A 19192-nucleotide genomic window follows, 5' to 3' on the forward strand; every position below is an offset into this window, starting at 1 on the left:
ACTTACTGGTCGAACCAATGACGTTTATGAGACTGGAATAGTCGTAAAAATCAGTCACTCTTTGTAAGAAACATGGAGCAATAGAATGTGAATGACATAGGAGCATAAGTTTAGTGAGTCAAATCATGAAGGTACTTCTAAGAATCTTGACGATGAGCTAAAAGTAAGGTACAAGTTGACATAGATAAAAAAAAAACTGCAGTTTTGTGAAAGAGGTACAAGAAACATGATATTGACATTAAGCATGCTATCAGAACGCGCTGAAAATAAACACGGACATTAAAAGAAGAATCAGCTTGTTAAGCTGTGAGGTAAGAACCGTATTTCCAGGGTCAAGCCTTGTCTTCTGAGCATGCCACAGTGCTGTGTCCCTCGTTGTTTGTTTGAGTAGCTCTGAGTCCAAAAAAAATACACAGTTGCCATGAAGGAAAGCATTTGATTACTTTTAGTCCTTATAATATCTCCAAAAAGAAAGTTCAAAACGAAGAACAAAGAGGTGAGAGGGTGGGATAAACAATGGTTATCGGTGATTAGTTATGCGTGGGACCATGATTATCGGTGATTGGTCGTGCGTGGGACTATGATTATCTGTGATTGGTTGTGCATGGGACCGCGGTTATCGGTGATTGGTTATGCATGGGACCGTGGTTATTGATGATTGGTTATACATGGGACCATGGTTATCGGTGATTGGTCGTGCTTGGGACAATGGTTATCTGTGATTCGTTGTGCGTGGGACCGTGGTTATCGGTGATTGGTTGTGCGTGGGACCATGGTTATCGGTGATTGGTTATGCGTGGGACCATGGTTATCGGTGATTGGTTATGTGTGGGACCATGGTTATCAGTGATTGGTTATGTGTGGGACCATGGTTATCGGTGATTGGTTATGTCCGGGACCATGGTTATCGGTGATTGGTTATGTGTGGGACCATGGTTATCGGTGATTGGTTATGTGTGGGACCATGGTTATTGGTGATTGGTTATGCATGGGACCATGGTTATCGGTGATTGGTTATGTCCTGGACTATGGTTATCGGTGATTGGTTATTCGTGGGACCATGGTTATTGGTGATTGGGTATATGAGGGACCGTGGTTATTGGTGATTGGTTGTGCGTGGGACCGTGATTATCAGTGATTGGTTGTGTGTGGGTCCATGGTTATCGGTGATTGGTTATGCGTGGGACCATGGTTGTCCGTGATTGGTTATGTGTGGGACCGTGGTTATCAGTGATTGGGTATGCGAGGGACCATGGTCATCGGTGATTGGTTGTGCATGGGACCATGGTTATCGGTGATTGGTTATGCGTGGGACCATGGTTGCCAGTGATTGGTTATACATGGGACCATGTTTATCGGTGATTGGTTGTGCGAGGGACCGTGGTATCGGTGATTGGTTGTGTGAGGGACCGTGGTTATCGGTGATTGGTTATGCGCAGGACCATGGTGATCAGTGATTGGTAATGTGTGGGACAATGGTTATCGGTGATTGGTTATGCGTGGGACCATGGTTATCGGTGATTGGTTATGCGTGGGACCATGGTTGCCAGTGATTGGTTATGTGTGGGACCATGGTTATCGGTGATTGGTTGTGCGAGGGACTGTGATTATCTGTGATTGGTTGTGTGAGGGACCGTGGTTATTGGTGATTGGTTATGCGAGGGACCATGGTTATCTGTGATTGGTCATGCGCGGGGCAATGGTTATCGGTGATTTGTCATGCGCGGGACAATGGTTATTGGCGATTGATCATGTGCGGGACCACGGTAGCCGGTGATTGGTTATGTATGGGACTGTGGTTGCCGGTGATTGGTTATACGTGGGACCATGGTTATCGGTGATTGGTTATACGTGGAACCATGGTTATCAGTGATTGGTTATGCGTGGGACCATGGTTATCGGTGATTGGTCATGCGTGGGACTATGATTATCTGTGATTGGTTGTGCATGGGACCGTGGTTATCGGTGATTGGTTGTGTGAGGGACCGTGGTTATTGATGATTGGTTATACATGGGACCATGGTTATCGGTGATTGGTTATGCATTGTACCATGGTTATCGGTGATTGGTTATGCGTGGGACCATGGTTATCGGTGATTGGTTATGCGTGGGACCATGGTTATCGGTGATTGGTTATGCGTGGGACCGTGGTTATCGGTGATTGGTTATGCGTGGGACCATGGTTATCGGTGATTGGTTATGCATGGTACCATGGTTATCGGTGATTAGTTATGCATGGGACCATGGTTATCGGTGATTGGTCGTGCGTGGGACTATGATTATCTGTGATTGGTTGTGCATGGGACCATAGTTATCGGTGATTGGTCGTGCGTGGGACTGTGATTATCTGTGATTGGTTGTGTGTGGGACCATGGTGATTGGTTATGCGTGGGACCATGGTTATCAGTGATTGGTTATGCATGGGACCATGGTTATCGGTGATTGGTCGTGCGTGGGACTATGATTATCTGTGATTGGTTGTGCATGGGACCATGGTTATTGGTGATTGGTTGTGTGAGGGACTGTGGTTATTGATGATTGGTTATACATGGGACCATGGTTATCGGTGATTGGTTATGCATTGTACCATGGTTATCGGTGATTGGTTATGCGTGGGACCATGGTTATCGGTGATTGGTTATGCGTGGGACCATGGTTATCGGTGATTGGTTATGCGTGGGACCATGGTTATCGGTGATTGGTTATGCATTGTATCATGGTTATCGGTGATTGGTTATGCGTGGGACCATGGTTATCAGTGATTGGTTATGCGTGGGACTGTGGTTATCGGTGATTGGTTATGCGTGGGACCATGGTTATCGGTGATTGGTTATGTGTGGGACCATGTTTATCAGTGATTGGTCGTGCGTGAGACTATGATTATCTGTGATTGGTTGTGCATGGGATCGTGGTTATTGGTGATTGGTTATGCGTGGGACCATGGTTATCGGTGATTGGTTATGCGTGGTACCATGGTTATCGGTGACTAGTTATGCATGGGACCATGGTTATTGGTGATTGGTCGTGCGTGGGACTATGATTATCTGTGATTGGTTGTGCATGGGACCATGGTTATCGGTGATTGGTTATGCGTGGGACCATGGTTGTCCGTGATTGGTTATGTGTGGGACCGTGGTTATCAGTGATTGGGTATGCGAGGGACCATGGTCATCGGTGATTGGTTGTGCATGGGACCATGGTTATCGGTGATTGGTTATGCGTGGGACCATGGTTGCCAGTGATTGGTTATACATGGGACCATGTTTATCGGTGATTGGTTGTGCGAGGGACCGTGGTATCGGTGATTGGTTGTGTGAGGGACCGTGGTTATCGGTGATTGGTTATGCGCAGGACCATGGTGATCAGTGATTGGTAATGTGTGGGACAATGGTTATCGGTGATTGGTTATGCGTGGGACCATGGTTATCGGTGATTGGTTATGCGTGGGACCATGGTTGCCAGTGATTGGTTATGTGTGGGACCATGGTTATCGGTGATTGGTTGTGCGAGGGACTGTGATTATCTGTGATTGGTTGTGTGAGGGACCGTGGTTATTGGTGATTGGTTATGCGAGGGACCATGGTTATCTGTGATTGGTCATGCGCGGGGCAATGGTTATCGGTGATTTGTCATGCGCGGGACAATGGTTATTGGCGATTGATCATGTGCGGGACCACGGTAGCCGGTGATTGGTTATGTATGGGACTGTGGTTGCCGGTGATTGGTTATACGTGGGACCATGGTTATCGGTGATTGGTTATACGTGGAACCATGGTTATCAGTGATTGGTTATGCGTGGGACCATGGTTATCGGTGATTGGTCATGCGTGGGACTATGATTATCTGTGATTGGTTGTGCATGGGACCGTGGTTATCGGTGATTGGTTGTGTGAGGGACCGTGGTTATTGATGATTGGTTATACATGGGACCATGGTTATCGGTGATTGGTTATGCATTGTACCATGGTTATCGGTGATTGGTTATGCGTGGGACCATGGTTATCGGTGATTGGTTATGCGTGGGACCATGGTTATCGGTGATTGGTTATGCGTGGGACCGTGGTTATCGGTGATTGGTTATGCGTGGGACCATGGTTATCGGTGATTGGTTATGCATGGTACCATGGTTATCGGTGATTAGTTATGCATGGGACCATGGTTATCGGTGATTGGTCGTGCGTGGGACTATGATTATCTGTGATTGGTTGTGCATGGGACCATAGTTATCGGTGATTGGTCGTGCGTGGGACTGTGATTATCTGTGATTGGTTATGTGTGGGACCATGGTGATTGGTCGTGCGTGGGACTATGATTATCTGTGATTGGTTGTGCATGGGACCATGGTTATTGGTGATTGGTTGTGTGAGGGACTGTGGTTATTGATGATTGGTTATACATGGGACCATGGTTATCGGTGATTGGTTATGCATTGTACCATGGTTATCGGTGATTGGTTATGCGTGGGACCATGGTTATCGGTGATTGGTTATGCGTGGGACCATGGTTATCGGTGATTGGTTATGCGTGGGACCATGGTTATCGGTGATTGGTTATGCATTGTATCATGGTTATCGGTGATTGGTTATGCGTGGGACCATGGTTATCAGTGATTGGTTATGCGTGGGACTGTGGTTATCGGTGATTGGTTATGCGTGGGACCATGGTTATCGGTGATTGGTTATGTGTGGGACCATGTTTATCAGTGATTGGTTGTGCGTGAGACTATGATTATCTGTGATTGGTTGTGCATGGGATCGTGGTTATTGGTGATTGGTTATGCGTGGGACCATGGTTATCGGTGATTGGTTATGCGTGGTACCATGGTTATCGGTGACTAGTTATGCATGGGACCATGGTTATTGGTGATTGGTCGTGCGTGGGACTATGATTATCTGTGATTGGTTGTGCATGGGACCATGGTTATCGGTGATTGGTCGTGCGTGGGACTATGATTATCTGTGATTGGTTACGCGTGGGACCCTGGTTATCGGTGATTGGTTATGCGTGGGACCCTGGTTATCGGTGATTGGTTATGCGTGGGACCATGGTTATCGGTGATTGGTTATGCGTGGGACCATGGTTATCGGTGATTGGTTATGCGTGGGACCATGGTTATCGGTGATTGGTTATGCGTGGGACCATGGTTATCGGTGATTGGTTATGCGTGGGACCATGGTTATCGGTGATTGGTTATGCATTGTATCATGGTTATCGGTGATTGGTTATGCGTGGGACCATGGTTATCAGTGATTGGTTATGCGTGGGACTGTGGTTATCGGTGATTGGTTATGCGTGGGACCATGGTTATCGGTGATTGGTTATGTGTGGGACCATGTTTATCAGTGATTGGTCGTGCGTGAGACTATGATTATCTGTGATTGGTTGTGCATGGGATCGTGGTTATTGGTGATTGGTTATGCGTGGGACCATGGTTATCGGTGATTGGTTATGCGTGGTACCATGGTTATCGGTGACTAGTTATGCATGGGACCATGGTTATTGGTGATTGGTCGTGCGTGGGACTATGATTATCTGTGATTGGTTGTGCATGGGACCATGGTTATCGGTGATTGGTCGTGCGTGGGACTATGATTATCTGTGATTGGTTACGCGTGGGACCCTGGTTATCGGTGATTGGTTATGCGTGGGACCCTGGTTATCGGTGATTGGTTATGCGTGGGACCATGGTTATCGGTGATTGGTTATGCGTGGGACCATGGTTATCGGTGATTGGTTATGCGTGGGACCATGGTTATCGGTGATTGGTTATGCGTGGGACCATGGTTATCGGTGATTGGTTATGCGTGGGACCATGGTTATCGGTGATTGGTTATGCGTGGGACCATGGTTATCGGTGATTGGTTATGCGTGGGACCCTGGTTATCGGTGATTGGTTATGCGTGGGACCCTGGTTATCGGTGATTGGTTATGCGTGGGACCATGGTTATCGGTTATTGGTTATGCGTGGGACTATGATTATCTGTGATTGGTTGTGCATGCGACCGTGGTTATCGGTGATTGGTTATGCGTGGGACCATGGTTATCAGTGATTAATCACAAATGCAAGACAAGTGTAAAACTGCATCGAGCAAACTTGATTTCTAAACTTGTATAACCACGGCTGAGTCATTGAGTTCAAGATGGTCACTAATGTGTGCTGAAGGGTCTGAAGGGGCGTTTGGCCCCGGAAATGGCTATTGATATCATGCTTAACCAGTGGATAGGCATGGCAAAAGACACCTTTATGAGAATGAAGCATATCCTGACCAACACTAAACTAGGCATGACGAGATGCCTCAGAGCACTGAAACGTTACATGTATTCAGTTATGCAGCTCACAATGTTGGACAGTTTTCAGTAACATGAACAAACCAATTGAAGCAGAAAAGATGTGTTTTCTGAGGAGGATGCAAAGATGTAATGAACAGAGCAAGCGCAAAAAGAGAAATAATGTATGAGCTCATGAAAAGGCAACATAACTTCATTGGACATGTGATTAGGAAAAAAAGAGAGTGTATGGTAATTATGGGAAAGATTGAAAGGAAGAAAGCAAGAGGAAGGCAAAGACAAATGATAACGATGGACACAGCAGCCAGAGAACTAGAAATGAATACCAACAAACTGATCTGTTTGATCTAAGACGAGAACGTGCGGGCCATGGCAGTCAAAGCTCAAGCAGATGGCACATGATGATGATGTAGTTCACGTCTGTATATTTAATTGGCAAACTTGCCTTTATAAAAGATCAAGTAGGCATTCAGAAAAGCATTCACTCTACCGTCAGGAGATCGCAGGTTCGAATCCCAGTGATGCTACAGCTATCCAGCTGGGAATCAAGAGAGGGAAATTGTATGTATTTTGTGAGTGGGAGGGGCATATTCTGTTTCCCCTGTCAATCAAAGCAGCACTAGCCAATCGTGGGCATCAGTGAGATCATGTATATGGAAGAGGGCGGATAGTGCTTTTGTCCAAGTGTGTTGTGCTACCCTGTGATGCAGTTCAACAGTGAAAACGGTCATGTGAAAATATTTTACACTTTCTATAGAAAAGAACTTTGTCTAAAAAATGTTTTACCGCTTACTGCGACGATATATTATTCTTTGGAGTTGGCAAGCCTGATTTTACCTGCAGCCTCCTGTCGTTCTCTGAGGTCCCAACACTGACTGCCCTTTTTGTCACCTCGATTAATGTCAGGTAGGTGAATGTCGATTGGGTGATGAAGCGAATGAGCTGGCAGTAAAAAAAAAGCTCTCGTGAATCGAGCATTTGGGACTTTTTAAGTCCCATCGCTGTCCTTCATTTTCGTTTTTCCCTTCTCAGTCCTAGCTCAGTTTTCCCAGACTACTGCCTCCTCGCCTCCCTCTTTTTTGCCATAGGCCTTGACTTAATTTGTTCCTTAACATTTTTATAACCTTTCATACTCTGAAACAGTATTTTAATTTTGTAGTGTTCCTTCCTGGGAGGAATGACACTGAGATTCTTAGACACTGGATGTGTTTGTGATGCTGTGCAGAAAACAATGTGGACTTTGTGTGCAGAGCAGGCTGCTGTCCTGTGACTCTCTGTGTGGGGTGTGTGTGTGTGTAGGGTGAAGCGGGTCCTGACTTCACAGAGCAGTGTGAAAGAGTGTGGAGAAGATACCCGAGGGATTCTGGCTCTCACGGAAACATTTCAATCTCCAACCCTGATTAGGTCCGAACATCCACAGACCCTGCACCACACCAAATAATTAAAAATTCAACATAGCACAACAAAAACAGTTTTAAAAATGAATGTCAGAGTTGTGCAAGTAATTGATTGACAGAGTCTCTGTCTCCCTCTCTCTCTCAGTGAAACATGTTGGTTTACTTAGACAGTAAGCTGGTCAGTTTTAGCATTATATTATTACATATAGGGCTGTGCGATATGGGAAAAAATGAATATCCCGATACATTTTCTCCATTTCACGATATACGATATATATCTCGATATATTTAAATCTCCTCTAAAGGACCTCATGAAATCTAACTTTTACTCTTTACTGTTTTCACTACAATCCCTGCAGATTAAATAACATTCTTGGTTAACTTTACAGGTGGTTTTCAACAACACATTTTAAATTTTCATGTTGGTGATTAATCACAGTTGAATTGAAATAAGACCTATTTTTATTCAACAAAGATGAGGCACAAACTGCAAAAACAATCTTGAAAATTGCAACAAAGGGGCAAAACAATACAGAGCTGCTCAGAGCTCAAACCAATAAAGTGCAAGCTCAACACTGAGAAAGACATTTAGCCTAAATAAGAAAAGTGCTCATTCATTAAATTATTTAAAAAAAATAGATCTCCAAGCTATTAACCTGACTACTGAGAACCACTGGAACATTCACAATAGAGAGAGAGATTGAGGGAGAGAAGAGAGAGATCTGCAAAACATCATTTTTCTCTTTGCACACTTTTGAACTGAATGTTTTCTGGCTCTGCCTCTCAGATGTGTATAATTCCGGCTGCTGCCTTTCGTGATGACAGTTTTTTTTGCATACTTTACAAATTGGCATTTGCTGTTCCACGTCCTCCTCGCGATATCCAAAAGAATGCCAGATGACCGACCCCTTACTAGTTCTTTTAGGAACCAATTCGTCCGCTTCCATTTTTAATTTGTCGCTGAAATTGACCGAGCTTACACGGTAGCCTACGCAAAATCAGCGATTGCACGAACTGAGTCAGCGCTGTAAACCGGAACTAGGAAATCTTCCCGCCGGCAGTGTTGTCAGCAGTATCTGGCGTTTTCCAGCCCAAAATATGTTCAAAACCTGCCAAAACGCACTTAAAACCGCCCAATCTGGCAACACAACCAAAACTAGAAAATCTTCCCGGAAGTTCCTTTCAGCACCGAGATGTCGCCCGGGATTGGGTGGCGAGTGCGTGACGTTATTGTTTTCTTTACCCTTAGGCAGCCTCTCACGTTACTGCCTGAGGGACAGGGAGAAAACCACCGGGAAATGTTTTAAACAAACACAAGTCGGAAGATGACCATAAAATACTCGATAGTTACGATATAATAATTTTATGTATCGCACACAGAATTTTCGGCGATATATCGAGTATATTCAATATATCGCACAGCCCTAATTATATATACAGAGCAACAGATGGGCTAAATTCAGTAACTATAATTTTACCTGATGGAATGCTCTGTAGGTGGAGTATCGAGTCTTCAGGGATTTTACTGAGCTGAATTATTTGTGTTCTCTCTCTCTCTCTGTCAGGTTTGTGGGCTGGTTGCTCTTGCGCTTCTTTGCTCTGATGTTCTGCAGCGTGCAGGTGAACCTCAGCCAGATGGCTGCTCTCCATCGAGCCACACAGCTGGTGAGCTCCTTATCACACTCCTCTTTTCTTCTTCACTTCATCCCTGCATTCTCCTGTTCCCTTATATCATTATTCGGTCATTGCTATTGGCATCGTCCCTTCGCTCTTATATCTCAGTCGTCCCTTATTTCTCCACATTCAGAGTCAGAAGCCTACGTTTAAAAGATATGTCCGTACCGATGCGTGTGTTTTTTATTGAAAAGTGTTTTCAATAGCACATGGTCTTAAGATGCAAGCAAAATAAACAAACAAACAAAAAAAAAAACATCTTGAAAGAGGAGAGAAATAACATTTTGATTTATTGGCTGTTAAATGTATTATGATGTAAGACAATTTGATTAAGAAGATGGCAAGCATTGAAATGTTAGTGTATATCAATATACTATACATTATTATTCTATCCACATTCACTGGATGTGAGCAATCGTGCGCTCTGATTGGCTACTTTACTACAAGGCTATCAGCTCATATACCGTGCGTAGAGAAAATGGCGGAGCGTGTTGCTGAACCAACCGAGGACGAAATAAAAACTACTTGAAAACATAACCCCCCAAATATACAATGAAATATGGAATAAAAGTATTTGATGGTAAGGACATATCTTTTTTTTTTTCAATAATTATTATCGCATTTTTCACAAATTGCTCCTGTCATTTCGCCGGTTTGTTTACATTCTAAGTGGAAATGATTTTCTCGGACGTTTTGTATCAAGTTTTTATTTATCAAATTTGCAAAAAATTTAAATAAAAATGCTCTGTTTCTCAAAATCCAGTGAATGTGGATAGAATAAAACAGTTACCGTATTTTCCGGACTATACGTCGCTCCGGAGTTTCAGGGATGTGATTTTTCCGCGAATTCGCGGAATTCCGCTTTTTTTCACCTCAATTTGGAAAAAAAAAAAAAGATTTTTCGCTCAAAAATCTGCATTCGTATCCTATTCGTTCCGACTTTCAGTAATTCCGTCATTGAGATGAAACGAGGTACGTGATTGGCCCATCGCTCTGTAACAACCAATGAACGCGCTTGTTAGATAGCTCCCTCCCCCCCTCGCGCGCGCGAGCAGCCTCCCCCCCCTCGCGCAGGCGAGCAGCCCCCCCCTGCCGGCGACGGCTGGGTATGGGCCCGACGCTCCAGCGCCATCCATTTTCAGGGCTAGTTGATTCGGCAGGTGAGTTGTTACACACTCCTTAGCGGATTCCGACTTCCATGGCCACCGTCCTGCTGTCTATATCAACCAACACCTTTTATGGGGTCTGATGAGTGTGTCAAAAAGGAAATAGTATATTGAGGATTTTGTGATCTAACTGAAAAATCCTCAAGTGAGTTAACGCTGTATTGAAGAACTTGTTGAAGTTGAATGACATTGGTAGAGTAGAAATATTAGATAGAGATATTGGCTTCTTCACAGACTTCTGATTGGATTGAATGGATTCAGCAAACACATTTTTTGTGAATGTTGTTTAGTGAAAGTGATTTTTATTCTTGCATATGAAAATCCTCAAGTGAGTGAACACTGTGGGCGGCATGGTGGTGTAGTGGTTAGCGCTATCGCCTCACAGCAAGAAGGTCCTGGGTTCGAGCCCCGTGGCCGGCGAGGGCCTTTCTGTGCGGAGTTTGCATGTTCTCCCCGTGTCCGCGTGGGTTTCCTCCGGGTGCTCCGGTTTCCCCCACAGTCCAAAGACATGCAGGTTAGGTTAACTGGTGACTCTAAATTGAGCGTAGGTGTGAATGTGAGTGTGAATGGTTGTCTGTGTCTATGTGTCAGCCCTGTGATGACCTGGCGACTTGTCCAGGGTGTACCCCGCCTTTCACCCGTAGTCAGCTGGAATAGGCTCCAGCTTGCCTGCGACCCTGTAGAAGGATAAAGCGGCTAGAGATAATGAGATGAGATGAGTGAACACTGTACAGTTCTGTATATGAGTCAATTTCACAGAAAACGTATTTTTTTTGTCCGGACGTGTTTTGTTTACATTTTGAGATTTCTAAAACCTTTTTATGGTCTCATATGATAAAACATTATCAGTTCTACCTTGCATTTCAAAATTTGACTACTTTGGTTCATTGACTACTTTGTCCCCCCACCAAGGCGCTGCCCTGGACCAGCTGGGGGCCTGCGGCCGCCAGACCCCTGGGTAAAATTTTCAGATAATTTCACCAGCCCCAAATCACATCCCTGGAGTTTAAGTCGCATCAGCCAAAAAATGCATTATGAAGACGAAAAGAACATATATACGTCGCACTGGACTACAAGTCGCACTTTTTTGAAGGGTTATTCTATCCATAGAATCTGTGATTGTATCTGATAAGCGGCGCGTGGTTACTGTGCGACTGCATTGTTTATTTAATAAACAAACAGCTGAGCAGTGATAACGCGCCCTTTGCCCTGTAAGTAGCCTAGTCTGATTATTTTAAATATCTACTACTATCTTTAATACTATCACTATCGTTATTACTAATAGCCTATATTATTATTATAACTAATATTAGTAGCCTATTACTGATGCATTAATCAGTTTGCTTTTAGAATATTTTTACCGGTAGGGCTTATTATCGCCCCATGGCTCTTTCATCTTTGTACATGGATTATAGACAACTCGGTGCTACGCGCCTCATCGGCTATCAGCTCATGTACGACTCGAGTTCATGGAATAACTGTTATAATTCTAGTTGTAATCATCACAATCACTGCAAATTAGGTGGAACAAAATGGCTTCCATCACCTCATTATACAGCAGCTTGTAAAATAGCACTTGATCCAGCACATCTTATAATTTAACTTGAAGCCACCAGATAATAAATCGAAATCATGGAATTGTAATGTGTGGGCGGGATATCGGCTGTTTTAACACTTTAAATTTGCTATTTTGAATTGTTTTTTGTTAAACATGCTGACGGTTTGAAGGATAAGCTGCCCAAGCACTCGTCTGCCAAACTATTTGAAACGATATTTTGTTTTATTCCAGTCAGGTTATTTACTTTAAAGTGACATGCGGCCCGTTCTCTTCTCTGACATCTCAGTATTTATCTCAGATTTTTCCGGGCATCTTTACTAGTGTATATTTATAGTTCACTTTGCTGCCTTCGTTTCAGCCAAACCGTTTTCGCAAATATCACAAGTTCAGATTTTAAATAGATGCATGTCTTTTGAAAATAAGGCCTCACTTTACAGCAGGGGTGGGCAATTATTTTTTCCATGGGGCCACATGAGAAACAGAAAATTTTGTGGAGGGCCGGACCAAAAGGCTGAACTAAATTCTGCATAATATTAATTGTATTTCTTTATATAAAGCAGTAAATAACATTGTTTTTACAAGCTGCTAAGCCTGGTAAGAGTATGGAAAAAATGAGGTTGCCTTACAAAAATGTCATTTATTCAATCAAATTTCCCAAAACAATGGTTAACAAAATGTGAACGTTTGTACCATTTTTTTTTTCAGTCACATTCACCCCAAAACACAATAAAGACATCACAGTATTGTCTTTCTACTCCAAATATCAAGCAAGATACGTCATATTATAATAATGATGCCCACATTTGTAGTCTAATCACCTCATTTGGTGTTTTTCAGTTTTTTATTTGTTCAGTGAGAGAAATCTAGTCTCTGTTGGTCTTTAACGAGTGCATCAGAGTCAGGTTGAATGTCTGATGTGGAGATGCGAAGCACAGCTGATCAGTCGATTCGGTGTAGGGATCAGATCTACAGATCGGCTCGGGCTCCGGCGCCTGCTGGTGACGTCACACTATGTGATTGGCTGGACCGTTTGAAGGATGACGTACAAGTTTGTGGTTGGTCTGGACAAATTACGGAAGTAGTCATCGCGGGATTAGGTTTTGTGGGATTTCATGTCATGTTCATGTCGCGCGCATTGCGTTTTTGTTGAACACAACTTCAAAATAAAAGCAATGCACATTGTCCATTCATGGGGTAAAATTAGAAAATACGTTTATTTTGTAATTTCTAATTAACCTTACACGGGCCGGTCAGAATGAACCAAAGGGCTGGATGCGGCCCGCGGGCCGTAAAATGCCCAGGTCTGCTTTACAGTGTAGCACGTATTTCTAAGCGCATTTCGTAACCGCAGATGAAGCACCAAGGAACAGAATACAGGCCGGTCATTCATTTTCAATAATAAGTGCTATTTTTTTGTAGTAGTTGCTGTTGCGCATCGACTGTAGGACAATACTTATAGACAGCATTGTGAAGTGTGATTAGGTTGCAGAGAGATGAAGCAATCGAGGGTCAGGGGGGCTAAAGAATTTCGGGTGAAACTCAAGTGTGCAGCCTGAGAATGGTACTTCTCTATGCTCTTTGTTGCTTTCAAGTCTTTTTCATCTGCCCAGGTGCAGCATGCTGAATTGTGATTTAGAAGTTCATGAAGAGGACTTTCTGTCCTTTAAACTTCTGGCAGGCGCGTATTACTACTACTACTACAGCACAACACTGATATCGTAAAGTCCTTGGGATATTGGAAAAAACTTTGATATCAGAACTTTATGATAAGCCGAAAGTCACTTTTTAATAGAGAGCAAAGAAACACACTTTCAAATTCAATCTTTATTTGCAAACACATAACACATACATGCATTATATTTAATAGTAACACCAATACATCAGAAGAAATCTTTGATTGTGGTTTGTTTGACACTGATCACATGGTGATTGACATCAAGATCATTTTCATCTCATCTCATTATCTCTAGCCGCTTTATCCTGTTCTACAGGGTCGCAGGCAAGCTGGAACCTATCCCAGCTGACTACGGGCGAAAGGCAGGGTACACCCTGGACAAGTCGCCAGGTCATCACAGGGCTGACACATAGACACAGACAACCATTCACACTCACATTCACACCTACGCTCAATTTAGAGTCACCAGTTAACCTAACCTGCATGTCTTTGGACTGTGGGGGAAACCGGAGCACCCGGAGGAAACCCACGCGGACACGGGGAGAACATGCAAACTCCACACAGAAAGGCCCTCGCCGGCCACGGGGCTCGAACCCGGACCGTCTTGCTGTGAGGCGACAGCGCTAACCACCATACCTGTCAACCCTCCCGTTTTTCCCGGGAAATCCCTTATTTTGACTTATTTCCCGCTGTCTTCCCGTTTTTTTATTTTCCCGAAAATATCCCGTATTTTCACATTATATAAAAGTCGGTAGGTCCAGAATTCATGACGCGCCTCTGACAGGAGTTTACAGCAGGAAGTCGGGCCATGAATTCACGTCCCCGCCCTCTCCAGTACAGCAGGTGGCAGTCTAGTAATTACACATTGATTTTAATTGCATGTCTGTGAAGAAGACTGTCAGAACCATAGCGCTAGTCTGACCAATAGATTTACATAGAAGACTAGACTCCTCACCGCGTATTCCAGAACGGCCGCACAGGGCGGCCATCTTACCACAGACAAGGGGTATGAACATAGACATCCTATGGGTATGAAGACTTACGCAAGCACAGCCCAGCACTCACATTATGATTTACAGGAAATCAAAGTACTGACTTTGATGACAAGATGATGTGTGTGTGTGTTTTAATTGTAGATGTTTATATCAGTATGTTTAGTTTTATTTTAACTGCACATTGGAGCCTAGTCAAATGAAATTTCAATCTTCTGTGCTAACATATATTGACTGACATGATAATCAGCTTTGAATGTTCTTTTTGTAAATGTAAAGATATATTTTTATCCTTGGAAGTATAACCACGTGATTAATTAAATGCTTTTTTTGTCACAAACTACCGTGAGTCGCTGTCACTGTTTTATACTATTACTTACTCGGGCAGTGCATTTGTTATTATGCTATGATGCGAGTTTGCATTTGTTATTATGCTATGATGCGAGTTTACATTTGTTATTATGCTATGCTGTGAGTTTACATTTGTTATTATGCTATGCTGTGAGTGCATTAGGTTTTTGAGGTGGATGAAGTATTTCTGAAGTTTCAGAAGTGAGTAAGCTGTTTATTTAACTTTAGCTTCCCCTACGGCCCTATCACATGCAAAAATATTTTCATTAAAAATTGGAAATAAATTGTATGGTTATTTGTCCTAAGGCCGCAGTTATCCATAAGTACGCAGTGTTAGGCTTCTCACAGCAGAGGAATTTCAGCATGCATCCTGTCTTACAGTCTGTAGTAGACTGAAATATTTTCGCCAAGCTATGCGTATTTTTTTAAAACATAAAATGATTATTCATCATTAATATCATAAATACATACTTCCGTTTGTTTTTTTTTATATAACAAACCAAACCGTTTGAATATCGATTGAAATTTGAGGAAGTTACGATCATCTGAAAAGTACATATCGCTATCAACACAATGTAATGGGTAAGCCAGCTGTCTGCGGTAAGATGGCCGCCATGTGCGGACGTTCGACTTCGTTGACGGGCAACGGGGACGAGGCATCTAGTCTTCTATGTAAATCTATGGTCTGACCAAGGTCACTGCTCGGAACTTCTCACAAAACTAAAAGATGGTCGTAATTCTTTCCTCAGGGAGCGAGTTTCAGTAGACAGCGAGACTAGAGACATGAATAAAGAAAGGAGCGAGGCAAAACCAAAAAAGGTGTATTGCCGCTACTTGCCCAAATAGCAGGACGAATTTAATTTTGTGAAGAAAAGTCAGTTCGATTACCGACTTTCTGAAATTTTCGGAAAGTTCGACTTTCCGAAATTTTCCCTTATTTTGAGTTAAAATCTGGGAAATATCCCTTTTTTTCAAACCTCAAAGTTGACAGGTATGCTAACCACTACACCACCGTGTCACCCCAGATCATTTTCAATAGCTAACAAATCCTTCAAATATTCCTGCATCTTGGGAAGGGGTCGTCCAGGGAGGGCCACCATGTACCTTCGAAGTTGATTGAGACCTGCCATGGAACTGGCATATGATGGCTTGTTTTTAATTACTCACTGCAGCCTGACACTCATTAAAAAGCTTAACACAAACAATGGTCAAGTGCAATCAGTAATTACGTAACAATCACTCCAGGCTAATGAAGTAATGGGCTGAGGAGACACAGTGGGGGCTCTGAGTTAAGATAACTTTGCAGGCTTCTGGGGTGCTTGACAGGAAAACTTTATGATAAGTGTAATTTATGGCCCCTGGGGACATCAAAATGACTTTACATTATACCAAAAATTTATGATGAGCAAGTTTATCTCATCTCATCTCATTATCTCTAGCCGCTTTATCCTGTACTACAGGGTCGCAGGCAAGCTGGAGCCTATCCCAGCTGACTACGGGCGAAAGGCGGGGTACACCCTGGACAAGTCGCCAGGTCATCACAGGGCTGACACATAGACACAGACAACCATTCACACTCACATTCACACCTACGCTCAATTTAGAGTCACCAGTTAACCTAACCTGCATGTCTTTGGACTGTGGGGGAAACCGGAGCACCCGGAGGAAACCCACGCGGACACGGGGAGAACATGCAAACTCCACACAGAAAGGCCCTCGCCGGCCACGGGGCTCGAACCCGGACCTTCTTGCTGTGAGGCGACAGCGCTAACCACTACACCACCGTGCCGCCCCTGAGCAAGTTTATGATAAGCCAAAAGTTTTATATCATATTTAATGGACTTTATGCCGGGAAATGAAAATCACTTTACATTATCCATAACTTTACAATATCAGTGTTTACGATATCTGTGCTGTACTGTATATCATCTTCATCATCTCAGCCAGTGCTGTCACTGAGTGTGTGCGCATGCGCATGCATGTATGTGTACAGTACCAGTCAAAAGTTTGTATACCCCTACTCTACTCATTCATATGTTTTTTTTTATTTTTTTATTTTGTATTTCCTACATTGTAGAACAATACTGAAGACATTACAACTATAAAATAACATCTGGAACATGTATGGAATTATGTGGTAAATTAAAAAAAAGTTCAATGTTTCATATTTTAGATTCTTCAAAGTATTCATCGTTTCCCTTGATGACTCTTTGCACACTATTGCCGTTATCTTAACCAGCTTCATGAGGCAGTCACCTGGAATGCTTTTCAATTAACAGGTGTGCCTTGTCAAAAGGTAATTAGTGGACGAGTCTCTTGCCTTCTTAATGCGTTTGAGATCAAACGGTAAATAATAACAATACAATAAATAACCCTATTCAACACCACAACTGCAGTAATCCATATGATGTCAAGAACTGTTTGACTATGTAAAGAGAAACGGCATCCATTGTTTCTTTAAGACATAAGCAAAAAAAATTGAATTTGAAGGCGTGTTCAAACTTTTAATATATGAGAGAGAGCAAGACAGATAGAGATAAAGGCAAATAAGAGTTTGCCAGTGAAATATATTAATGATTATTGTCCATACAGGACACTATTTCAATGGAATAAAAACATGTGTTTTAATTTAATTTACAACCAGTGTAGCTACATTACATTATTTACACATTACCATGGTATCTAAGGCATAATTAACAAAATTTACAACAATAAAAAAAAGAATTAAAGTTCATTATGCATAAGTGAAAATACAAACACACATACATACACATTATCCATATACTACCGTTCAAAAGTTTGGGGTCACCCAGACAATTTTGTGTTTTCCATGAAAAGTCACACTTTTATTTACCACCATAAGTTGTAAAATGAATAGAAAATATAGTCAAGACATTTTTCTGGCCATTTTGAGCATTTAATCGACCCCACAAATGTGATGCTCCAGAAACTCAATCTGCTCAAAGGAAGGTCAGTTTTATAGCTTCTCTAAAGAGCTCAACTGTTTTCAGCTGTGCTAACATGATTGTACAAGGGTTTTCTAATCATCCATTAAGGCCTCTGCATGCTCTTGCGACAAGGCTTTCGCAGATAGCTTTTCGCAGACAGTTGTAATTTATCGTTGAGTGGGGAGTAATAGGCGTGCACGATGTTATTCACCGCCACAATGCAAGGGGGCGCGAAGTCGCTAGGAGTAGTTGGTGGGTGTGGTTAGTGGAGTGCTTATCCTCCGGTTACTTATAATGACTAGAACTGGAGTCGTATAGATGTACGTACTTCCTCACTTCCTCGATCAACCGCTCTTCGTGCTGCTCCATCTTCGCTCGTGTTTTTAAAAATGGCAGTTGTGAAAACAAACCAAACCGGGAAAGTAGGGAAGCGGAAGTGCGTGTACAGCAGATGTAGAGTGGACCAATCAGAGCCCTCTTGTCTGCGACGCTGTCTGTGGTGGTCACAATTTTTGGGAGGTGCGCGCAGAGCGTCTGCGAAGGGGGGGGGGCTTTGCAGACACCATCTGCGACGCCATCTGCGAGGACTGGGTTGTCAGCATAAATTGGCCTTGAGGCAATGAGCAAACACATTGTACCATTAGAACACTGGAGTGATAGTTACTGGAAATGGGCCTCTATACACCTATGGAGATATTGCACCAAAAACCAGACATTTGCAGCTAGAATAGTCATTTACCACATTAGCAATGTATAGAGTGGATTTCTGATTAGTTTAAAGTGATCTTCATTGAAAAGAACAGTGCTTTTCTTTCAAAAATAAGGACATTTCAAAGTGACCCCAAACTTTTGAACGGTTGTGTGTGTGTATATATATATATATATATATATATATATATATATATATATATATATATATATATATATATATATATATATGGGTCCGTCTCAGAAACTGGTCTCTCATTTGTGTGTGTATACTGTATGGTGTGTGTGTGTGTGTGTATGTGTATATATATATATATATATATATATATATATATATATATATGTATATATTTATTTATTTATTTATTTATTTTTTATTTTTTATTTTTTTTTACATATATCTATAATTTCTAATAATCAATTAATCTGTAATTT

General features: G+C 42.6%; 1 protein-coding gene across 6 annotated transcripts in view; it reads left to right on the top strand.

Moving 5' to 3' along the window:
• The window catches only part of gpat2 (glycerol-3-phosphate acyltransferase 2, mitochondrial), a 446786-nt gene that overhangs the window by 344431 nt on the left and 83163 nt on the right, over positions 1–19192 (top strand). For all 6 annotated transcript variants that reach the window (XM_060931296.1, XM_060931299.1, XM_060931300.1 and 3 more), the window contains 2 exons: positions 7588–7692; positions 9251–9350. In XM_060931296.1, the coding sequence (XP_060787279.1) occupies positions 7588–7692; positions 9251–9350 (205 nt within the window). The remainder of the gene's footprint in view (positions 1–7587; positions 7693–9250; positions 9351–19192) is intronic.

The sequence above is a fragment of the Neoarius graeffei genome, chromosome 10 (genome assembly GCF_027579695.1).
Source record: "Neoarius graeffei isolate fNeoGra1 chromosome 10, fNeoGra1.pri, whole genome shotgun sequence".
NCBI lineage: Eukaryota > Metazoa > Chordata > Actinopteri > Siluriformes > Ariidae > Neoarius > Neoarius graeffei.